Genomic DNA, 24,385 nt, shown 5'->3' with positions numbered 1-24,385 from the left:
AAAGCCCGGCCGAACGAAAAGGCGGCTAAGAGTGCAGAAAACGTCTCTGGTGTGAAACGAAACCAAAACATATAAAATGACGTTCCCGCCATTTCGTCTCAGGTAGTTTCGAGAAAGTCTCTTCGGCTGTCCTCTCATAGCGCGAGTAACATCCTCGGAAGAACTGGGTACCATGCTTAAAAATAACTTAAGAGGGATTACCTTGGGTAGAAGGCCTATATGGGCGATTCACTCTCTTACCTTGATAATCTCTTGGTTTTTGTGACATCCAGAATAAGGTAAGGGTTATCGGCCTCAGCCTTCGGCTTCGACTGATAACCTCAACTTCGACTTTGATTGTTCTGGATATCACAAACACCTCACCCTGTGTTTAGAAAACAGTTCTAAGAAAATAAGAGCTGATTGGTTAAAAATCGTGTTTCTATAACGCGATAGAACAAGCACGAGCTGTTGACGTAATGATGGCGCGAGCAAAGAGAATTTACATTTTGATGATCAAAGTAAACAAGTTGTTTCCATTTTTTTTCGTCGTGGTGTTTTCTAAAAGAAATAGAAAACATGTTCTCCGTGTTTCTATCGAGTTATAGAAACACTCGTTATAGAAACACTTCTATCGAGAAACACTCGTTATAGAAACACTCGTAAGTTATAGAAACACTTCTAAACACTCGTTATAGAAACACTTCTATCGAGTTATAGAAACACTCGAAAAAGCTGTGGAAACACTCGCCTACGGCTCGTGTTCCCACAGCATTTCTCGTTCTCTCAAACTTACACTGGTGTTCTACAACTCGATAGAAACACGGCATATGTTTTATATTTCTTTAAGAATAACACACCGACTGTATCTAAGGGCCGGGTCGCACTAGAGCCAATTTTGTTTGTATGAGTAATAAACCTGTCAACAAGTAACGTGCAATAAGTGCGACCCCAGTTTCAAAAACTTGCCAAATTTTTGCGGATTTCCAAAATTTCGCCAATCTTCAATCGAAGTGCTGCCGCGGAGGCTTCCAAATATTTGCCAAGCAAACAATTTTGCTTTTTTAACCATTAAACTGTCACATTTCTCAAAAAAAAAAAAGACGATTAAATAACGGCGATAAATATCTTTGGTCGGCTAGTCCAGTTTGGCGCGTGCGATGGCTGGTCAAAATTATTTTTTTTAAGCTGGTCTATATGAAAATGAGAGGCGCTATTATTTAAATGTTTTTTGACTCGTTTCCTCGGTCTGGTTACTAATAGTAATATCGAGAACAAATGACCTCAGAGAGACAAGTCTCCTTCGATCGAAGCCAGTGCAAGTAGCGTAAACGGCAGCCCCTCAAACGGAAAAGAAAACAAGGCGATGCATAATTTGCGCCCTTGACGTTTCATTGTCTCTCGTGAAGAACACATGCATTTAGATGGGTTTGTGACTAACGTATTTTGACTAAAACATCTTCCCTGTGAGTGAGTATGTGAAATTCTATTTTTTCACATGCAAATAATACAGGTCCGAAACAGAGGTTAAATTCTGACAACAGATCTTTGAAAAAATCCAAAGCGAGTTGAAAGGCACAAAAGTCAGAAATGAAATACAGATGTCGGATCAAACTGATTTGAAATTATAATTTCGAGTGCCTGGATAATTATTGCTGGACTACGAAAAGTCCCTCTTTCGCTTCACGCGGCCATTTTTTCCTCGTCGTTTATTTACGAACTAAGCGAAAGAGGGGACTACTCCCATTATTGTGTCATTTTGCTTGCGAACGGCGATGAGCTTAAGTTAAACCTGCCGAAATTTGCTCGTCCTCTTTACTTTTTTTTTTGTCATCAGGCTTTTTGGCACTTCCATAAATGATTGAGAAAAAAATAAAAGAAAATGGTGAAAATTTTTGCATTTTAGTTTGCTACTTTTTCAACGCAAAATGAAACCGGTCTAGATGCCGGTCTAGATGGGAAAATCTAGATCGCGGTCAATATCGATTTCAGCCAATCAAATTCGTGAATTCGGTAGTTCCCAATCCATGTGAGACACAGCCATACAATAAACGATAATGTTTCAAGCTACGAGCTTGAAGGGTCGTGCAAAAATAATATACAAAATAAAGGAAAGTTACACATTGTTTAAATATAACTTGAATTTGACATTAAAAATGATATATATTGATAACTCCCTAGTAAAAACAAAGTCGTGATGTAGAAGGCGATCAGTAGATACGGAATGTATGTCAAATTTGAATTTCAAGTACTTAACTCAACGATGGCCAGCTGTGATTCGACTTAAGCTTAGCAAGGAGATCTAGACGGCGCAAAATTTCACTAGCATTCCACTAACACGTTCCACTGGATTTGAAGGTTGCTTGCTCGAATCATCTGCATTGTTTGATATTTTCTTAAATGTAGAACCACTCATTTGTGAGACGAAGGAGTGTTACAATATCTCTAAAGGTTTGTGGTTTTAGCTTTACTTGTTACAATTAATTATACATTAAGACTGTATCATACCTTTAGGAAATAGATATTAATTAATTTTGACTAAAACATCTTCCCTGTGAGTGAGTATGTGAAATTCTATTTTTTCACATGCAAATAATACAGGTCCGAAACAGAGATTAAATTCTGACAACAGATCTTTGAAAAAATCCAAAGCGAGTTGAAAGGCGCAAAAGTCAGAAATGAAATACAGATGTCGGATCAAACTGATTTGAAATTATAATTTCGAGTGCCTGGATAATTATTGCTGGACTACGAAAAGTCCCTCTTTCGTTTCACGCGGCCATTTTTTCCTCGTCGTTTATTTACGTACTAAGCGAAAGAGGGACTACGTCCATTATTGTGTCATTTTCAATCTTATTATTCCACGGTTTTTCACATCTAGTGTTTTTTCTTTCAAGTCATTTCCAATCAGCTGGACAAAGATGTGGATCCTTGTGACGACTTTTATTCCTACGCATGCGGAGGGTTTTTCAAAACCCATCATCTCAGTGTGAATCAGAGTAGAGTTGTTGGCTTCACTATCGTGAACGACGACAACATGGAGGTTTTACGACAAGCTATGGAGACTGCTGCCTCTAACTATTCTAAGGTTTGGCATGAAGTTGACTTCGGTAAACGGACGCCGTTTTCCTCGGGTGCGGCTCAATTCTTCCTGTGCCCGAGCGGCGTCTAAGAGCTGATTCGAAAAAATTCCTTTCTGGTGACGCAGCTATACAAACGTAGCTGTGGTGTATTTGATTCGTTGTTGTTTGCGCGCGAAAATTTAATTAACCAGTAAGAGTCTGTACAGCAGCTTCATCGACCCGGAAACTTCTGGTCGAGTCTTTGCCGAGTCTCTCTCGAGTCTCTCGGCGAAATAAGAAAATCATCTGCTTAAACAAGCTCGGAGAAAAACAATCGCTCCAGGGGAAACGTGTCCTTAGGTCATGAGCATAAGTGCTTCCGTTTCTGGTCGTACTACATGTACAACAACTGCATCAGCAGCTCGTGTGTTTGTATGTTTCTGCGAGTGTTTTTAGAGGTACAGCTTTTATCCCGTACTTCCTTACAGGTTGTTCTCTATTTTTTTTTTTTTTTTAGTTCTAGAATTAAGTCAGTACAATAGTGAAAATGCTGCAATCTGATTGGCTGAGCAATCTTTCAAAAGAAACTGTCATCATGAAGTGCTATTTCTTCTTCAGCGCTTTTTCTTTTATGAATCAATACCAACCTTCTTTCTCAATTGATGCCATAATAACGCCGGGTTTCAAACAAATGGCCAATAATTGATTAACACGTTATTGTCACATTGCTGAGGCAGAAGGTTGCCATAGCAATGGCAAAGCCCTTTAAAAAACCCAGTCTTTAGATCCAATACTACTGGATGTGTAGAAAAATAGTTGGAAATCATTATAATTTTAGTCAAGGAAGCTAACTATCACCTCACAGAAACTGATAGTGAATAATCTTGATGTGAAGTATATATGAAATAATTCATATTTGAACTGCGGTTGTAGATGAAAGTGAAGAATGATCATCGCAGTAAATTTTCCAATTTAAGCAGCTGGAAAGAAGAAGCCTGAAAAAAAAAATCAGGGCTTCAACGGATTGGAACCCGTGACCTCCGCGATACCGATGCGATGCTCTACCTACTGAGCTATGAAGCCACACATTGGGAGCGAGGTCAATTAATTGAGTTCATACCGCAGTTCAAATATGAATTACTTCATATATACTTCACATCATGTCACTCCTCACGGGAAGATATGAACTCAATTAATTAACCTCGCTCCCAATGTGTGGCTTCATAGCTCAGTTGGTAGAGCATCGCACCGGTATCGCGGAGGTCACGGGTTCGAATCCCGTTGAAGCCCTGATTTTTTTTCAGGCTTCTTCTTTCCAATTGCTTAAATTGGAAAATTTACTGCGATGATCATTCTTCACTTTCAGTGAATAATCTTGTTATTAATTTGATGTTCTTGACAAACTACTATCTCAAAGATTTGTTTGGCCTTTACAGAGCTGAGTTTGGTATTTGTTACAGTCTTTAATCTTATTGATCAGAATATCATTGTGTTTTTTTTCCCAACAAGAGCTCATCGATCGTGAAAACGGCCAAGATCTACGATACATGCGTAGATACTGCTGCCATTGAGCGTCGAGGTATTTCACCCTTGGAAAACTTGATAAAGCAGTATGGCGGCTGGACAGTGACTGGGGATATAATGAACAGGTCGTGGACAGTGGCAGAGAAAATGGGAGCCGTTCTAAGAGACTTGAATGTACAGACTTTGCTTTCGGTGTCCGTTGCTATAGACCTACAGGATTCAAGCCAACATATTCTAAGCGTAAGTATAACTAACTAGATAAATGTAAATAAATGTAAATAAATGTACAGACCTTGTTTTCGGTATCTGTTGAAAGAGACATACAGGATTCAAGCCAACACATTTTAAGAGTAAGTGCAACTTCGACGTACCGTTACATCCCACGTTAAAACCCTCCCAGTTATAAGCCCCCCACCCCGAATATAAGCCCTTCTATTTGCTGACAGATATATTATGCCGGGTATAAGCCCCCCCCGGATATAAGCCCATTTAATGTATGAGTGCTTTCCTTCTGCGTTTCTTTACAAATATTAAAATTTTCAATCGAAAGTTATAGGCCAATAGGGTAATAGGGTAATAATACGGTAATAACTCTAAATGTAATGTATGTTGGCTTTAATTCGTTTCTCAGATACGTTTTATCTCGCCATTCCGAAACATTTTATTCATTCCGCTTCTATGCCCCCCCGGATATAAGCCCTCCGTTTATAAGCCCATCCCAAACCTCTCATGAAGTTCTATGAGCCCATAGACTGCGAGCAGTCTCTCTTTTCCACGAAAACTGTGGGGAAGAACGCAAAGAGAACGTGACTGTGAGTGTGACCTGCGATGCTACAAGCCGCTAGTAGCGCGGGCGTCCGTGCTACAAGCGGCTTGCATTGCCGCTAGCATGTCACGCTCACAGTCGCGCTCGCACGCTGACTTGTTTTGCGTTCTTCCCCACAGATTTTCGAGGAAAAGAGAGACTGCTCGCAATCTAATAAGCCCAGGGCTTTAACGTGAGATTTTACGGCATTATATCAATCAAGACAGACCGCGGCTTATCACATTTCGAAACACCGAGAGGAACGTTAAAAAATACGACACTCGACGAAACTTTTTGAGTGTTTGGCATATCTTCTCAATCGAGTCGGCTTAGGTTAAGTAGGACAGCGTGTAGAATTCATAAGGTTACAGGCGAGTAGAGGAGATAAGGATAGAGTACAGAATGGTAGTATAAGGGTAGAGTGCGATAATATGCATTCAGAAATCATTAAATGAAAATCGGTAATGGTGCTGTTGATCGAAGAAAGGCGCAACTTGCCTCCAGTAGCAGGGGCATGTAGATTGGTAAAACATCAACCAATGAGGTGTCTGTCACAGGTTTCGGTGTGGGTAAATATTGCAGTTTTCTGTTCTTTTATTCGATGTTCGTAGTTGCCTATAATCATTTGTTTAGCGCGTTAGGTCCAACGATATAGCGGGGCAGCCAGGCAAATATTGGCAATATTATTAATAAGGCAGAACTTCTTTTTTTCGGGAAGTATTTGTGCAAATCAGAACCTGCATAATCCACTGCCTTTCACAAATCTTACTGGCCTTAAAACGTCCATAAGTTTGATCATGTAAACTAAAGGATATCTGTGTGTTCGTATTGGGTTGATAGTATTTATGGAAGAGCGAAATATCTTGTTTTATCCTCTTTCCTTTATTAGATTGGCATTTCTTCGTTAGGAATGAGCTACGAGTACTATTACGAAGACTCCAGTCAAGGCGAGCAGGTTAGTACGATGCGATTTTATCACGCCGGGCCAGCAAAGCCTGACTCCATACCACGAATCTGTTAGCTACAGAGCTATCCTCTACAAGAAAGCAACGTGAAATCACCAAAATACTGGATGTTTAGATTGCCTAAAGCAACAAACGCGAATTTTATCTCTTTGAATTTGGGAAGAACACTGTTTTATCAATAAGTTTAAAATCGATAAGCGAACTGACTATATCTAGTGTTTTGACGATGCGGGAAACAAGGAAAGTATCTGGAGATAACATTTCTTTTTTGTCGGTTGAAATCTTGGTTGTTATTCCTTTTGAATTAGTCTCATCCTTATTGACTTGGACAGACTTGGAGGGAAGAGTTTGCTAAAAGAAAGAAAACTGAAATTGTATATGCTTACATTGATCAGTTGTTCATAGGCTGACTTGGTGTTAAGCCTTTGTAAGCCCAGCAACAATGAAATATGATATCCTCTTTAATATTCTCTTTAACAATGTGATTACGCACCTATTTGTTATTTGTTTTGCCGCGCGCACTATTCAGCTATAGGTAAATTTTGCGGGTCTCAGATCAGTCTCAGCTTTCCGTTACCAGACGAGCCATTTTCCGGCTATCAATTAAAAGATGAGTTATATCATCATCATCATCATCATCATCATCATCATCATCACAATAATCAAAATAATAATAATAATAATAATAATTCGTTTGATAAAAATACACATCAAAAGTTACAAAGTAGAATTAGCTAGAATATTTAATAGGCACTTACTATATCGTAAATTGACTAAAAATGCTTAATTAAGATTAAGATATATATTGAATTCTGTATATTGAATTCTATATACCAGCTTGCATTTGGACCAATTTCCAGTTAACTACTGAGAAGATCCTTAGATGTGCCGTCCTTCTCATTCTGTTTAAACTGCAGATCCGCGAGGCGTACAAAACATACATGAAAACCATCGCTCGGCTTCTTGGAGGAGGAGGGTGGTATTCTGAGCAACAGATGAGCAACATATACGACTTTGAAAGGACTATTGCTGAGGTAAGAATCAACAACAAATTTGATGGAAATTTAAAATTCTTCTTTAATCAGTTTGGAGCCGGGGTGATTAAGAGTTCAATTCAATTCTAATAAGACGTAAAATTTAAAATTGAGAGGCTCTAAAGCAAGCGTGGGTTATCCCAAAATGAATAACTTGAGTTAAAAAAAATTGACCCACGGTCAAATATAATTATTAAGAAATCGTTTTAATGAATTGCTTTGCCGAATAATCTTATGGTTCTGAAGCACTGTGGCTCTACGTTTTGTATACCAGTGGTTGTTTTGGGGGGGGGGGGGGGGGAGGGGGGTTACATTAGTTAGCCAGTAAACTCCTTACTTTCTTTCATTTTTTCAATTTCTTTGTTTTCAGGCTGCTAATCCTAACAAAGCTTCAGATGATTTGATAGAATCATTCAGGGATGATTTCCGAGCAGGTCGATCAGTCAACTCAGGGGGCAAAACATTGGAAGACTTTTGCAGGGACTCAAACTTCGATGTACGTAAAACGAGAATCTTAAGAAATTCCTTGGTGACTTTCTTGGTCAAACCCCTGGTAGAAGCATGCGTATTAAGACATAACCCTTTAGTAAATCGAGAAATTTTAGTTTTTTGTGGTCAAAAACCTTATACCAGAATAATTTTAGGTGTTGTGAAGTCCTTTTTACATTTTCTTAAAGCTAAAGATATAAATAGTTGCCTGAAATAACACCGAAAACAATTTTCCATTGGAACTCGAGAAAATAAATTTCAAAGTTAAGAGACATATTGCAAACACAGGTAAAATTTTATCACAAGTTTCCTTTTTTGAGAAGATTTTTAATACAGTCCTTTATTCTTCTCGATCATTGGCTCAGTACCCAAAAGTGTAATTTCTTCCGGAACTGCCAAACGTTTTTGTAGAATTTTAAGTTCTGTTTCAATTCAGTTTGAATTTTGGTTTGGAATTATAAATGGTATAGTTCTGAATATAACACACCCTTAGTAATTCGACCACCTACTGGTTAGTATTAATATTTGGTGGTATTACCAGATTGGTCTTCGCTCGAATTTTCAAGACCTGCTATGCAGCCAACTTGTAGAACCAAAACATACGGTGATAGAGCTTTTTCCGTATGCGCTCCGAAGATTTGGAACACTGTTCCTTTGGAAATACGTCGATCCAGTACAGTTTTAGTATTTAAGAAAAAACTCAAGACCTTCCTTTTTACTAAATTTATTAAGAGTAACTCTTTATCATATTTTTAGGTATTTTCCTAGTTTTTCATTTTACTTTTAAAGTTTCTTAGAGTAAAATTGTAGTTTTTTAGGGACAGTTTTGTAAAGCGCCTCGGGCAAATAATGGATGTATGCGCTACATAAATGAACTATTATTATTATTATTATTATTATTTAGCAAAGGGCTTTCATAAGGGTATAACTAAACTTTTAAAAGTCTTTGTGCCCTCTAGATGTGCGCGGCTTTGCTTAATCGTAAATGTGAAATGATTCCTTTGTTTTCTCACAGCTAGAAGTCATGGTCAAGTTCCTGAATACTGCATTTTCCAACCAGGGAAGAGTCTTCTCTTCGTTTGATACAGTTTATTATCCATCATCAGACGCGTACCTCCAGTTTTTCAAAGACATTGGCAAGCAATACCATTACAAGTGAGTATTTCAGTTCAATGGACTTTGGCAAATTATTGTAGGGTGCTAAGGATAACCACAAAGAGTGTAGTCTCATCCAGAATGTCCAAACTATCGCAGCTCTATAAACGGGCCCGTTTCTCGAAAGCCCCGGAAACTTTTCGGGCCCGTAAAGCCATAGCAATATCTCGAACCCGGCTTACGATTACAGAGCTGTTTTATTCACATATTCTTAATATGAAGAGAAGTTCCCAGGCGTATACACTTCTCCGTTTTTAGATACAGATGGACTAAAAATGGCTTTACGGGCCCGAAAAGTTTCCGTGACTTTCGAGAAACGGGCCCCAGGGCCCTGTTTCTCGAAGGTCCCGAAAAGTTTTCGCACCCGGAAAGCCGTAGCAAAATCTCAAACCTTATGATTACAGAGCTGTGTTATTCACATATTCTTGATATGAACAGAGGTTCCCTTCTCACAAGAAGTTTCAGGCTGATACGTCACTTATCCGTTTTTAGGTGCAGATGAACCAAAAATGTCTTTACGGGCTTTCGAGGAATTTAGAAATCTCACAGGCAATAGCACTGGAGCTTGCAATAATAACCTCTTACTAACCGAGCGCGAGGGCCGTACTGAGGAATATTGGTCCGAGGTTGTGACAGTACGGACCGAGCGTTGCGAGGTTCGTACAAAAACGACCGAGGGTCAATATTCCCCAATACGGCTCGAGCTAGCTAGGTTAGTAAGTAGTTTATTATATGGCCCTTGCGCCATGCTTATTTGCTTTCTGTTAGAACGCACTTCCGGTCACATGAATTCAAAGGGTTTCCGCCGCAACGTGTTTTTGATGACGCGAGCAACTCAGAAAGAACAAGCTACCATGTTGAATATAAACATGACTTCAAGACGATTTTATAAACAAACAGAAAAGTGCAAACACGCCGAATTCTCCCGCTTCAAAAAGAGCATCTTCTTCGTTTTCGTCAGTCGCCTTAGCGGCTTGCGGCTTGTTCAGTTCCTTTGCCGTGCTCGTGAACCAGTGACTTGCGTTTCGCAGCTAGTACGCCTCTCGATTTTTCAAACTCATTGTCCTTGAGTATGTTGAATGGATATTCTTTCTCACTTAAGTATTCGCTGTATAGTGTGCTGGAAACTGGAAATTGTTGCTAGCTCGTACTTTTGTCCTTTTTTCTGCGTGTGTTCAGACAAATTTGGACAAAAGGTGGTCAAGCTCCGACGCAGGTAGGCTTTCAATTCTTTCATTTGTCATACCGTTAGCTTCCACGCAGCGGAGAAGAGTGTGCATGCTCATATCAGTAGCCGTCTTCTTATTTGAGTTTGCGCTTTTCTGTTTGTTCATATAAAAATCGTCTATGACCTCCTGACTTTCGCTGATGCCTGTTTCAGTGTCTACATTAGACGTTTCCAGATCTTCAGGATAATAAAATGCGCTTGATAAATATTCGCCTTCCTCGTCCATGTTGTAAACTCTGTAAAATATCAGTCTTTCAGGTAGTTTCTTTGCGAAGAATGAAAGTATTTACGCATTTTCTTTTCGTAGTTTTAGTTGCAAATTTTGAATATGCTGGCTTTCGAAAACAGAAAATACACAGCTTATGACCGTTTCCACGGAAACGGTCCGTATGGCGCAATCCAGACCAAGAAAGAGCCAATCAGAAGGCTCGGATTTACCTCAAGACTATCCTTGCCATATAATAATGCTATGTATTTCACAATAACTGACAGGATCCTCATGCGCTTTTTAGTCAAGCTATGGTTGATGGGAGTTTATAAAACTACGCACGTTCTGATTGGTCAATAGAGTGGCAAAACCTGTGTTCTATAGGCGAATCTTTGCTGACGTCATTGTTGACATTTTTCCTCATTAACATACGACTTTTCGCATAGAAGGCATCATGCTAGACACGATTTTACTAGAAAACCTTAAAGAGCTTGTGAAATCTAGTAAGTGGTGAAATTTTTGGCTCTTTGGGTGTAATATTCGAGGAGAAATTGGCTTTCAAAAACATCAAAATTTCTGTGTGGCAAAAGCGCTAATGAGCTCATACATTCTTTGTAAAATTTTGAGCTTTTAAACCCTCTCCACACAAAAATTATTCCATACGTCGCGCTCAAATTCCTTGGGACAGTTAATCGTGCTGTGCCCTTTCAAAACAAAAACAAAACAAAAACAAAATCACAGCATCTCGTGCTATTCGTGATTAATATGTACTGGTGATTCTTTAAAGTTCTTAAATAACACTCGCCCAAAAGGCGAACTTTCTAATCCTCACTCTCACCTAACGAAGCATGAGAAGGCACTCGAAGACCATGTTAAAAACTTAATCAATCATTTTATACAGAGAGCCCAAGAACTTGTACCCAATCTGTAGCTAGAAACGTCAGGAACGTACTGAGGTGTAAAGAATTCTCTGGATAGGTAGAAACTTTCAAGACCTCTAGACCACCCTAAATACAATTTCTAGAAGAATATAGAAACATCTGATTTCATTTGCAAAGAGCCCTTTCAATCAGTACTTGAGTAACACGCAAAAGCTCAAATAAAGCCAATGGACCCTTTATTGCACTAAAATACGAATGTGCTGTATTTTTGTTTAAGAGAAGCTGACTAGCAGCTCTTACACTGCCTTCCATGCATCCATAACTCGATATATACGCGGTAAGCATGAACCAATTCTTATTATTTCCAGCTCTTTATTAAAATTATGATATAGAAAAGAGGTTTGATGAGGGACGTGCCTCCTTCTCCTTTCCTTTAGATCCGCAGCTAATATCAACGACTACATAATGTGGCGTGTTATCGACAACTACGTTATGTCAATGCCTTCTCAGTTTGTCCACGCTAAGCGACAATTCCAGGAGACGATAATTGGAGTACGAGAGTATAAAAGGTGGTCTTACTGTCTGGAGAGCATGGTAGAACCAGTGGGAATGACTTTAGGAAGATTGTTTGTGGATGCGAATTTTGACGAATCTACAAAAACAACGGTGAGGAGCATTTTTAGTTACTCGTGTATGTAGATAAGAACTTCGTGTTATCAGGGTTCAGACACGTTTATCGTGACTCCAGTGTTCTTACTCTAGTGCTGTGCTGCAGTTATTTCACTTATGCAAGACAGCACCAAGATAACCAAAAGATACTTTTTTCCGAGTTTTTAAGACTTAAAATGGCTGTAAATGGATAATTCGATTCCTGCATTGTTTTGACTTTTAGATGTGTGTGTTTCTGTTACTTTTGCTATTCCTTTTATCGTCTGTGCCCTCTGCCCTAGTGACAATCTGGATTTACTGCCCTAGTGTCTGCTTAGGTCTTCTACTCTGGTGACAATCTGGGTCCTCAGCCCAAGTGACTGTCTAAGTCATCTGCCCTAGTGACTGTCTGAGTCTTCTGCTCTAGTGACTGTCCTGGTCCTCTTCTCTAGTGACTGTCTGGGTCCTCTACCCCAATGACTGTCCTGGTCTTCTCTAGTGACTGCCTGGGTCCTCTGCCCTAATGACTGTCCTGGTCTTCTCTAGTGACTGTCTGGGTCCTCTGCCCTAATGAGTGTCTGGGTCTTCTTTTCTAGTGACTGCCTGGGTCCTCTGCCCTAGTGACTGTCCGGATCTTCTGCTCTTGAGACTGTCTGGGTCCTCTGCCCTGATGACTGTCCGGGTCTTCTGCTCTAGTAACTATCTGGGTTCTCTGCCCTAATGACTGTCCGGGTTTTGTGCTCTAGTGACTGCCTGGGTCATCTGCTCTAATGACTGTCCGGGTCTTCGTCTCCAGTGACTGCCTGGGTCCTCTGCCCTAGTGACTGTCCAGGTCTTCTGCTCCAGGAATTTTCTGGGACCTCTGCCCTAATGACTGTCGGAGTCTTCTGCTCTAGTGATTGCTTGGGTCCTCTGCCCTAGTGACGGTCCGGGTCTTCTGCTCTAGTGATTGCCTGGGTCCTCTGCCTTAATTACTGTCCGTGTCTTCTTCTCTAGTGACTGCTTAGGTCATCTCCCCTCGTGACTGTCCGGGTCTTCTGCTTTAGGGACTGTCTGGGTCCTCTGCCCTAATGACTGTCCGGGTCGTCTGCTTTAATGACTGCGTGGGCCCTCTGCCCTTGTGACTGTCCGGGTCCGGGCCAGCGAATATAGCTGCCTGGCATCGTTACCTTGCGGATTTGGTGTCTCCCGAAGCTCCAAGCCGGCGTTAATAAATATTATTATATGGCTATGTCTCACAAGGACTGGGAACTACCGAATTCACGAATTTGATTGGCTGAAATCGATATTGACCGCGGTCTAGATTTCAATGGTTTCCATCTAGACCGGCATCTACCGGTGACATTTTGCAGTGAAAAGTTGCAAACTAAAATACAAAAGATATTGACTATTTTCTTCTAACAATATTAGTGGAAGTGCCAAAAAGCCTGATGAGGAAAAAAAGTAAGGAGGACGAGCAAACTTTGGCAGATTTAAGTTCCGCTCATCGCCGTTCGCAAGCAAAATGTCAGCTGGTACAAACCAGTTTAATTGAACAATTAATTTTTTCTTGTTTGCCATGTAATAAACATCTTGTTAACCGAGCTTAGTCGGTCTGTATGGGAGAATCTTGACCTCGGTCGTGTGTACAGACCTCACTGCCTTCGGTCTGTACTCACGATCTCGGTCAGGATTCTCCCATATAGACCTCCTGCTCGTTAATAAGAGCTAAATAATAATGATGAGACGGAAACCGGTCAAGTGATGCAGTGTTTCTATTCTGTTTAAAAAAAAATGTAGGCATAATTGTAAACGACGATTTTTAATGTAAATTGCTGTCTCATCTGACCGTGTTATGGCTCTGTTGACGTAGTAAACCAGACGCCACGTCTCGTGGATTGTTGTTTTTCAGGTAAAAGACATGACTTCCCGTCTTCGCACAGCTTTTATTGATAACTTGAAGTCTGCAGACTGGATGGATTACGATACAAAACAAGCCGCTAAGAAAAAGGTATAGAGAAGCGAAAACATTCAAATTCATGGACCGTCTCATTACTTGATCATATACATTTTTCAGCCATTTCTATTTACTCTGGTATAGAAGGCACCACCATGCAGGTTCTGTCCTCTTCAACATTATCATTTCTTAGAAGGAAAACTGAAAGAATTCCAAGACAAAACAATCCGCTAATTTAAGCCTGGTTTTCACTGCGACATCGCACAAGCACCAGCATAAACATAAGCACCTTAAGGTGGCTCCCTATAGTTTTACGATCGCACGCGCGCTGAGCACGAAAGCTCAAGTAATTTGCGCGCGCTCGAAGGAAAAAGTCAGTGTTTTTGGATATTTTCTGAGGTCAACATGAGCACAAAAAGCAAAACTGACAGTGAATTTTCTCGCGTTTCCTTCGGTGAAATTTCGTAAAATTTGGCAGATTGGTAGTAAATATTTTACTTTAGTCGGAGCTCGTTTTTCAGGGAAATCTATAAGACCAGATTTTTTGCAGCGGTATGTGTTGTAAAAAAATTGGAAGATTTCACGGAACAAAATTCAAGAAAATCACAAATAAAACCACACAAACAGTAAAAAACACAGTTGTTTGGGCATTTATAATTCACTGAAGACTAAAACCCAAAAACTTAACAGAGATGATAGCAAACCACTATTTAATCATTCGTTATTACATGTAATACGTTTGAAAGGACTGGGTGTGAAAGCGAATTCAAAAACAGCATTCAAAACATAGCACTTGCGCGCGCAACGCCATGAATGATTACCCTATGGAGCCACCTTAAGCATGCACAGAATGGATAATTGCCCTATTTTCCGTCCAATACTTCCCAGATACAGTAAAACAGTACGGCGGGCTCATGTTTATGCCCAAATATGCTTACAGCAGCGCGTTCTCCCAAGCACAAGAAGACGAAGATGTTCTGCTTGTGCTTGACCTTGTTTCATGCGCATCCTCACTACCTTTATGTGTTTCTTGTCAGTGCTTGTGCTTGTGTCTTAGTGAAAACCAGGTTTGAAAGGTACAGAAAAGCGCGCGAAAACCTTTTGAAGATCTTTTTTGTTTCGTCTGGGTTTTTTTCCTTGTGTCTCTGTCGAAAGCTGTTTTCTCGGCCTTCTTGGCCTCGTCTTAGAACCATCTTACCCAATACAGTAAACATTTGATCGCTCCGGCTATGTTATTTTAAGTCAGTTTTAACAATCTTGGTAGAGCCTGCAGAGCTTAGTGTAGATGCTTGTTTAATTTGATGATGGGAAGACAATGTAGAATTGTAATATCCACTTAACACAAGTCTTCCTAAACTCTTCTTTTGTCATTTTCTCATCGGAAGTGGCATGGAATACGGCGCGTTTCTGAAGAGAAACCGCATTCAGCTGTGTTTCATACCTAACTGATTGCTGACGCTTGAATTGAGTGTAAGCCCAGTCAGTCTTATATCGTCCATATCTTCACCGTATATTCTTTTTTTCATGTTTCGGATAAATAGTTTTCGGGGGAAAAAAACCCATGTTATATATTGTGTCGTCATCTTCGTTCTCAGTTTATATGATAATTTTACTCTCGTATTCCAATCCAGGCCCAAGCAATCAAAGAAGATATCGGGTATCCCCCTTACATCAAAAATGACACCAAACTTGACGCGCAATACTCAATGGTAAGTAATTACTATTTTGTATATTCGCTTATGTGACATCTCTAAGGATGACCAGCTCGATCAGACATTTCAAAAATTTAAGGTGGCTCTGAACCACATGTACAGAAAAAGTTTTAAACTTTGCCAAAAGTTGTGTCATATCCTGCTAATCGAATCTCGAGTAAAAAATGTGGGTTATGGAGCTCATTAGCAGTTAAAGCTAAAATTAAGGGTGTTTGTACCAGGTCATACTGTTGCTATGGTAAGCTATTGTGCCACGATGATGATAGCGGGGTTTCCAGCAATCGTTGGGCAGCTGTTTGGTACCGGGATTGTTACATCAACTGAAAAAGAGTGGTTATATTGACTTATCACAATCTTAATCTCGGAAAGTTCTGGAAACTGTTGTTAGCTACTTTAATATCATGTATATCTTTAGCGTTAAACAATGAATTTTTACCCTTGATCGTACTATATGAAAATTTTCGAAAGTGATTGGTTATTCGCAGGCCCGATTTGAGCAGAATTAGATAGTTTCAGTTTGAGCGCCATGCCAGGTGTTATTTAACAGTACACTTCATGCCCGGTTAACAGTTTGAGCCTCATTTACATGCTCTCGCTGTTATTGGATCGTTGCGCTTGCCTTGAATAGTTTCCTTCTCTCATGGGAGTCAAACACAACTCAGCTACTTTTGTTCACCCAGAAGTTGTACTTATCAGCTTTATTTGCTCATGTTTTAGTTAGTTATGACCACTGTGAGCTCGTTACAGACCGAACCAGTTTAGCCTGTTTTTGTAAAACTTATCACTTGGTTTAAATGTCAACTTAATGATTTTTTTTTCTCAGCTGGTTGCAAGGAACGACTATTTTGCAAACGAGGTGGCAATGAACAAGATGATTATACAAAAGAATTTTGGAATGCTTGGCCAGCCGGTCAACAAAGAGTTGTAAGTGTGATGTGCTTTGGGATTTAATTACTGAACCACGTTTCATGGCGAAAATTTTTTTGGATCCGTTAGTCTTACGTGGCGAACCTGATTCTGATATCATTGATATCTGAAAACGAAGTGATGGGGTAGGTAGTTATCTTGAGCCCGCAGTCTTCCTCGGAGACGTTGCTAAGCGACATGCCATTTTCTTATTTTATGATTTCGTGCAGAGATGACAAGTATACTAAACTTTTCGACCGTGAGTTCCCTGTCAGGTTTCTTGATGTAAACGTGCAGTAGTAGTAATAGAGTATGAAGCCGACTAGGGAGTCCCTTCCTAAAAACAGAACCGAAGTAAAGCAAATAATTACCGCAAACTGCTACTCTGCGCATTGACTATGTAGTAATAATGAAAACTGATGTGGCCACCGTGTTCGCCGGAAAGTCCTGATCACTAGATTCACCCTTCTAATTTACGTTTTACAATTGTATAACTCCATGATTCTGATAGAAAAAGGAACGATGTTGTAAATTTCAGTTTTCTTCAAATAAATGTCCAACGTTAACTATCGCTTGTAGGAAACTTAGGCTTGTAATCTGATTGCTTTAGATTAGTTATCTCAATAAACTGAATTACTTGAAGTTGAGGCATCGAGTGTGTACTACGCATTTCCTGCTTTTACGACTAACATCAGGTCGTGCTAATTATAGCGGAGCTCCCGCGCGCCGAAGGCGCGCGAGCAGAGCCCCATTCCTTAGAAATTTTGGTAAACCCATCAAGCCGAGAAAATTTGGTTATGACGTCACCGTACGAGCGAGCGAGCGAACGCCGTCCGTACAGACTCTGGGGGAGGGGGAGAGGAGCCTCGCGGTAGCGCAAACTGGAGAACCGAGGAATGCCATCTTTTTTTGGCGGTATTTTTAAAGAAAAGAAAACTCATTTCTATTTGCCATGTCAACAAATAATAGCGGAGGTTGATCTAACGTTTTTAAGATGGGGTTGCACTGAAGCATAAAACAGAAACAGAAAGCAAGAATTAATAGGCAAAGAAGTAGCAAAGAAGTAGCGAAGAAGATCGTGAAAGAGAGCGGGCCAGCGCTGGGGAAGGAGGTGAAACAGTACTGAACACTGCCGTTAATTATAGCGAGTCAAGGACTAGAGAAAGGGGATGAAATAACACGGAACAATGCAGTGAAGCAAAGGTAACGAGGACTATAGAAAGGAGACGAAATACCCGACGGCTGTAGAACTGTTCAATTAATTCGCGCGTCGAGATGCTGTGCAGCCGAGCAAGAAAAGTCACATGATTAAAATCAGGTCACGAACTAGAGAACTGTGTTTAGTACAAAACAGAAAACACAGCGGAAAAAAGTGGTTGACTCGTTGATCTTTCGAAAAGATTAGATCAGCTCCGTTCAGTCTTCACAACTTTTGCAGCAAGTTTCTGCCTGGAAGATTTGCACTGGCCGAAGTGAATTGCCAACTTGAGGTAAGGACGTTTGTTGTGGCGTTTGCTATGGAAATTATGAAGTTGCCTCGGCGAGATAAGCTTATTTTCAGTAGGAATCCTTTTTTAAAGTCTTCCTTATTTGAAGCCATACTGTGAGGCATTTTGTAAATTACATAGGTTTAATTTCGCTCATAACAATAACATTTGAGTGGTTTTAATTTGTGGAGGTTGTAAGTTGCATATTGTAAACAAATCAAGTTTTGTCTCGAGTTTCGTCGTCACGTTCAAAACAAAAAATCTGTATTTGTAAACACTATCGGGCGAGTTTTGAAGTTTTCTCTGTGTTAATTGGCACAACCGCTTCCTAGACTACAAAAATTTCTTAAACCAAGATAGGTCAACAAACCATTTTAAGCCGAAGCGAACAGGATTTGCTAAATTTACTTTTAACGTACCTATGTGAATATTTACGTTTTGTGATTACAAAGTATTTCCTCGTTTTGTTAGTTCAATTTATTCGGTTTGGCGAAATGCTTGGGGGGAATTTCCACGTTAATTTGGTTGAAGACTGGTAAAGCTACCGCCGATAAAATGACAGCAAAGGTAAATTAAGCCGTCGGTAAAAATACCCACTGTGATATTCAAATCTATGCTTAAGCGTGAATAATCGTTAAACTTTAACACTGCAAGCTTAAACGAATTTTCTTCATCCTTTCTTTCATTCGGTCATCCTTCATTGAGAAGGGATTTGCTGTTTGATACTCAGATGTAATGATATGCATATTGTGTTTATATTGTAGAGTTCCTCGTTTTATTTTGTTGTTGTCCAGTTAGTTCGGTTTGGTGAAATGCTTGTAGTCGAAATGTCGAGTAGACGATTATGCATGTAAACCCTGTCGGCAAATAAAGCTCTACTTCGATTTTGATTTGCTATTTCATTTTATTAATGCCACTGCTTTTGTTTGGAGGTACATGGCCCCTATTTTCCTAATGAGATGTTATTCCCCAGTGTGGTATTTACACTTATGGAAATGTTCCATAAAAGTGAGATAGTACTAATTAAAAACAAAATGCTAAGAGCTTTACTGGGTAATGAACAGTGAAAATGACATTTACATACTTAGAAAAAATTTAGGGCGTAGAAGTCTTTGCCCTGACCATTTCTCGGTAACAAAAATAACTTTTACATATATACATTCAAAATTTAGTTGGTGAGAGTGCATTCCTCGCTCCACTCTCACTCTCTGCTCTCTTCTTCACGCTAATTTTTTGATTGACTAACTTATTAACGGAATGTCACTGACTGTTTTCTTTGTTGTGCTTTACTTTTTTGCTTGTCAAAGAAAGCTTCAGTTTCTTCCTGGCTGTTTCCTTTGTCCTGTCCAGTACCAAATCGTTTGTGATATAACTTTGTGAATTCTCTATTCTCATAAAAAAATTTTATCTCGCCAGGGTAATAGAATGCACTCTCAGAGTGTTCAATCATCGTTTTCAGTCGCTACAATTTTCAGGAAAAAAGCAGTGGTTTTCTTAATTTCCTTTTGCTTTGTTTTAGGACCTTTTAGCAGGCCGGTAATTGGCCCATGGGCATTATGGGAGAATAATTTTCAAGTAAAGAATTAGATTCATTTCAGTGTTAAGTATTTTTAAATTATTATAAATTGGGCATTTCATTTTTATTTTTGTCACGTGTGATGTTTTACGATTTTACTGACATATACATGTACCATGTAAATGGAAATAATGCACTAGAAAGTCAGAGCGTGCATTACATTGGCTCAAAACGCAAGCCATATATAACAAATGTATGTAAAAGATATTTTTATGACAGAGAACTGGATAGGGCAAGAACTTCTCCTTCTTTTGTAAATATATTAATTCCTCTCAGCCCTGTCAAAATGTCTCAGGAACCTTCATTTTTGCAACCTAGAGTCCATGATTTTTCACCATACCTGACACAGAAGCTCACCAAATCCTAACATATAACTAACATGGTTGTATCTCTGGCATTTACTTTGTATTACATGATTGCATATTCTGTTATCCTGCCTACTAACTGCTAGAAACAATTTTGACAGAACTGTTTCAACAGTTTCAGTTAAATTGATTTCCAGTTAAACAGCACTACATGTAGCAGTGTTATAATGAGTGTGAACTTTATGGAGGGTTTTAAAGGTGTATTTATTTTTTTTTATGATAACGGAAGACAACAAAATATACATGTGTATACAGTATAACCTGATTTTTGGTGTTGGTTGTGAATTGCAATTCATATTAGTCATCCTATTACAGGTAAGGGGAAAAAGTTCAGAAAGTTCAGACCGTCTCTTCCACCAGCACACCTACATTCTACAGGTGCAATCACTGAGTCGTTTTATATATACATATATGTATATACACACACAGAGAAATGTAAAGTTATGAACTTAACATTAAAATCTGACATTTGAATGCCTCCTTTGCTAAAGTTAGTCACCATTTAATTGACACTCCCTGTGAATTCATAGAGAATTATCGCCTAATGTGGAAATCCTGTCTTCGAGTGAGGGAAAATGACACTGCAAAAAGTTACAAAAAAAGTTACAATGAAAGTAAAAAGAATTGTGAATGTCGATCATGACTTGGTGTACATTATACATCATGTTAAGGTATGTGGTGAGTGCCAAAGGCATAACATTTCATGCATTTGCCTTTTTAGGACAAATTATTTAACAGTGACATTTTAAAAGATGTGATCAGAAAAATAATGAGTATTGTCCAGGCAGTACCAGTTTATGGACGGCATATGCAGACAGTAAGAGGTGCAGTAAGCATTACCAGGTAATTAAGTCAGTTTTATGCTTATGACTTCTTGTACTTGAATTTTGTGTCATTTCGTCACAAGAATAGGTAATGAAAGATGCATTAGTTGACGCAATTTATTTTCAAAGGCAAACTTAAAAGTCTGCCTATGGTGGATACTGGTTGTGTGTAGAGTAAATGTAAAGCAAACACACTGTTAAAGATGTACGTACATGTTAATATTGAATCATCTGAAATTTCAGCGAGTTTGAAAACATATTATATCTATGACAGTTCTGAGGTGAGGGCTGTTACATGTACATGTAAATGGTTCATGCTCAATTTTTCACTTATTATGATTTAGCTGCCAATATGTTCTGTAAATTAATTTTCATAGTCATCTGTTGGAGTGCTTCGATATACACCAATATTTAACCAAATAATGTACAGTGTAAATTAATTAACCAAATTATGCTGTTTTCAGTTGACCAATGCTACTACATGTACATTGTAATGTGATGTTGAAGTGCACAAATTTACAAACATGCCCGGTGTCAACTTGTCAAATGTATGAACTTGCCAGCCAGTCTAGATTACAAAACTTTCTGAAAGTTGGCCTTACCAGGTAGGATATTTCTTAAAGCATATTTTGTAATTAATGATTTCTCAGACATTGTTTTCTTCAAGAAAAGATTCATACCCCACATGGAGGTTTTTTTCTTTAAGAGCTTCCTCCTCCTGTTACTTTGGAATTTCTAATAACTGGCCATGAATGGGTGTTGGGTGTGAATATCTTCTGGAACTGCACACTCAGATTAATTCAGCAAGAACATCAGTATTTATCCTGACAAAGTCTGATTTTCAGTTATATGTACAACCAAACGGCCTGGATGGCCCTTTGATTGGGACTGTGCACATTGTTGTACTGCAATGTTCCAGTTCCTTGTTTAAAGCAAATTGCATGTGCACTCAAAAGCAAGTCGCCAAGTTCATAACGGTTATATAATGTTTGCTTTGCATCTCAGGGCAGAGCCTGCCATTGTGAAAGTTTTGGTACCATCCCCCTAGCATTTGATTCACTACTGTAGACACTCAGTAAACAACTAGCAATGAAGTACACTGTATATCAATGAAAGGAATGTCATCTGCTGGTTGTAAATTATAATTGATATGTCTTTGTATGTTCAGTGGTGTTCAAGTAGCAGCTATATACAGAATGATTACATCCCTGTTCCTGTCAGTTAATATACGAACAGTGTACACATGGGCAGCCTGGATTAAAACATCAAAGATTTTCAAAGCAACCATGGCCAGGTGAGATATTTCTAAAGAAATATAAATTCAAGGTCCTTATGATTGCTTATAGGGATTGACTTTTATTGTAAACAATATCTTACTGAGTGTATTTTTCTTGTGTACTAATTGTTGTAGAACACAGAGACCACTGTCATGACAGAGATATTAATGTGTGAAAAGTTCCATAAAAAATGCACTGGGAGCAAATTAAATCATCATAGAGGCAGCTTCTGAGAGATCCCCAATATTAATGAAACATACATTGCACATACATGTAAAAGAGTTCAATAATTTATTACTTAAGATTGTAATGCTTTGTTTGGTTTCTCTATATTCACAGACAACTTGATGCCATATTAATTTCTACACTAAGTTCATTGAACAAACTGACTTGGAAGTTGAGTTCTGCAACCCATACTGTGTGTAGTGATATCATACAGCTGTAGCAGCAACATTGTGACAGATAAACCGTATTACATTATTAAGAAACATCTAATGATGATACATGTATTAACTAATTATTTAAAGTGTCTGTTAAATTAATCAGTTTTTCTGAGATAATTTACTCATCATGTCATGGTTTAGTTAAATAATTGCTTTTTTGGCTTGAAAATGATATTTATTGTACTTGGTTTATGTTGCACTTAAATCAATTTTGTAATAACCTGCATTGGGCATGGCATAAATTAATATTTTGCCAACACGAAATGGAGAACTGGGTCTTAAGCAAAGTTGCAGGATTAGTATTTTTGTAGAAAGAAAGAGTTGAGAAATTTGTGACATTCTACCGACAGTCTTGCCATTCGCAACTTCGAAAAAGGTTAATTTGTTCCCTAGTGTTGTACAAATAGTGTTCTCTAATTTATAAATTATTTCAATCTGTTTTTTAAATCATTGCCTTATAAACCCATGTCCAGCTTTGGTGCATGCAGGATATTGATGTATTGTTTATCCATTTTGCTGTAAATTATCTTTAACTGATGTGTCAGTCAAAACATATCTTTGATATGCTGGCTTTTTCTGACAAATGTGCCTATGCCTCATAATCTTTGAGTGCATTTGGTTGTGTAGTGCAGACAAAATACGCGTACATAATATAACTTACTTGTAGCTTACTTATATTTCTTGGTATAATTTAATCATAACACAATTAATTAATGGAACCCAATAACAGCTCCTGTAGTGCACAATCTTAGTCGAGAAAAAGAACAAATCACATTGGAATTGAATAATAAAATTATTATCAGAAGCCTATGCAAGTATTCATGATCAGCAACAAAATATCATATTTATCGTTCATGCCAGAGTGATTTTGCTTATACTTATACTTTGAGAGATGGTACAAACCCTTTCAGCAGGAGGAGACTCCATACAAAAATGAAGATAGCTAACTATTTTGGGGGATCAAGTTAGAAAACAAAACTTTTTACATGTGGATACTATTTTGGTATTTTTGTGAGATTTCATTTGGTAGAAATTTGGGGACTGATTATATTGTAACCACTGCATTTCAGTCATACCCCACAACAAAAAAATGTGTAAACTTCTTTTGTGCAGGAGTCCCAATTGTTCACTAAGAAAGAATATAATGATTAATAACAATGTCTTGTCTTTCTCATTTAGAAAGAGTGGGAAATGCCACCAAAAAGCACAGAAGACAGTTCTGTTATGTGATCAACATTTTTGGTGGCTCCCCTGAAATGCTTGAAATCATGGCTCTATTTTCATCATCACACCATCTTACACCTCGATCTGCTGATGTAATCCTAGTTCGGGCTGAAACTATAAAATCGCTCGGAGTTTACTTCACATACATGTACGTGTTGGATTATTTTCATCAAAAACAACATTCCAAAAAATAACTGACGAGCTCCGCTTTTAGGCTGGGCTAAATCTATATATTAACATATATCTCTGAATGGCCTCCTCAGGTGGATGGAAAGTCCTGCGGAAGTCAATGGATATTACAGTCCACAGCAAAACCGAATAGGTAAGTTTATTTTCTTCACTGAACAAGAAGAACCCGTGTAAAAGGGGCCCGGCTTTAGACAATCTTATCATACCGTGTAGGTGCCTCCACAGAGAGTATACGTCCTGAGTATAACCAATGGCCTGCGAAAATCAGCTTCACTTTGTTTCTTAGAAGCTGCTATGAATGCTTTGGACATGACTTACGTCTTTAAAAATCGCTTTGCCAGATAATGTACTACAGCTGAACTTACTTTATCAATATAATTGTTGGTCGTGCATTTACTTTTTCTTCGCAGTATTTTTGGCTGGAATCCTGCAATCTCCATTTTACAGAAAACTTTACCCAAAGTAAGT

General features: G+C 38.7%; 2 protein-coding genes and 1 pseudogene across 3 annotated transcripts in view; 2 read left to right on the top strand and 1 right to left on the bottom strand.

Annotated features, from left to right (window-relative positions):
- Nucleotides 1-2,242: 2,242 nt before the first annotated feature.
- The window catches only part of LOC149111901 (endothelin-converting enzyme homolog), a 28,205-nt gene continuing 6,062 nt past the window's right edge, over nucleotides 2,243-24,385 (top strand). The window contains exons 1-14 of the mRNA XM_089289277.1: nucleotides 2,243-2,252; nucleotides 2,338-2,430; nucleotides 2,877-3,067; nucleotides 4,551-4,805; nucleotides 6,260-6,325; nucleotides 7,253-7,369; nucleotides 7,740-7,865; nucleotides 8,874-9,013; nucleotides 11,768-11,996; nucleotides 13,870-13,968; nucleotides 15,546-15,623; nucleotides 16,450-16,550; nucleotides 23,992-24,050; nucleotides 24,328-24,379. Of these exons, the coding sequence (XP_089145403.1) occupies nucleotides 2,243-2,252; nucleotides 2,338-2,430; nucleotides 2,877-3,067; nucleotides 4,551-4,805; nucleotides 6,260-6,325; nucleotides 7,253-7,369; nucleotides 7,740-7,865; nucleotides 8,874-9,013; nucleotides 11,768-11,996; nucleotides 13,870-13,968; nucleotides 15,546-15,623; nucleotides 16,450-16,550; nucleotides 23,992-24,050; nucleotides 24,328-24,379 (1,616 nt within the window). The remainder of the gene's footprint in view (nucleotides 2,253-2,337; nucleotides 2,431-2,876; nucleotides 3,068-4,550; nucleotides 4,806-6,259; nucleotides 6,326-7,252; nucleotides 7,370-7,739; nucleotides 7,866-8,873; nucleotides 9,014-11,767; nucleotides 11,997-13,869; nucleotides 13,969-15,545; nucleotides 15,624-16,449; nucleotides 16,551-23,991; nucleotides 24,051-24,327; nucleotides 24,380-24,385) is intronic.
- On the bottom strand, nucleotides 9,817-10,467 carry LOC149111903 (uncharacterized; annotated as a pseudogene).
- On the top strand, nucleotides 16,553-23,314 carry LOC149111902 (uncharacterized). 2 transcript variants are annotated; one of them, XM_089289495.1, is made up of 5 exons: nucleotides 16,553-20,338; nucleotides 20,682-20,803; nucleotides 21,249-21,389; nucleotides 21,953-22,078; nucleotides 22,401-23,314. In XM_089289495.1, the coding sequence occupies exons 3-5, from the start codon at nucleotides 21,256-21,258 to the stop codon at nucleotides 22,504-22,506; spliced, it is 366 nt and encodes a 121-aa protein (XP_089145621.1). In that variant the 5' UTR covers nucleotides 16,553-20,338; nucleotides 20,682-20,803; nucleotides 21,249-21,255; the 3' UTR covers nucleotides 22,507-23,314. The 2 variants fall into 2 exon arrangements, 1 of the variants encoding a protein (XP_089145621.1); XR_016207175.1 differs by having other exon boundaries at nucleotides 16,553-20,275; nucleotides 21,953-23,314.

The sequence above is a fragment of the Orbicella faveolata genome, unplaced genomic scaffold, assembly GCF_042242905.1.
Source record: "Orbicella faveolata isolate gen_17 unplaced genomic scaffold, um_ofav_v1 contig_2, whole genome shotgun sequence".
Classification (NCBI taxonomy): domain Eukaryota; kingdom Metazoa; phylum Cnidaria; class Anthozoa; order Scleractinia; family Merulinidae; genus Orbicella; species Orbicella faveolata.
Note: the sequence above shows the minus strand (reverse complement) of the source record. Positions and strands in the feature narration are given on the sequence as shown.

Bases quoted from the DNA above. Each gene is read 5' to 3' on its own strand.
- LOC149111902 (XM_089289495.1), top strand. From the start codon at position 21,256: ATGCTACTACATGTACATTGTAATGTGATGTTGAAGTGCACAAATTTA. The intron at 21,390-21,952 runs GTAGGATATTTC...TTGTATGTTCAG, and splicing joins CTGAAAGTTGGCCTTACCAG to TGGTGTTCAAGTAGCAGCTA. The intron at 22,079-22,400 runs GTGAGATATTTC...CTATATTCACAG, and splicing joins TTCAAAGCAACCATGGCCAG to ACAACTTGATGCCATATTAA.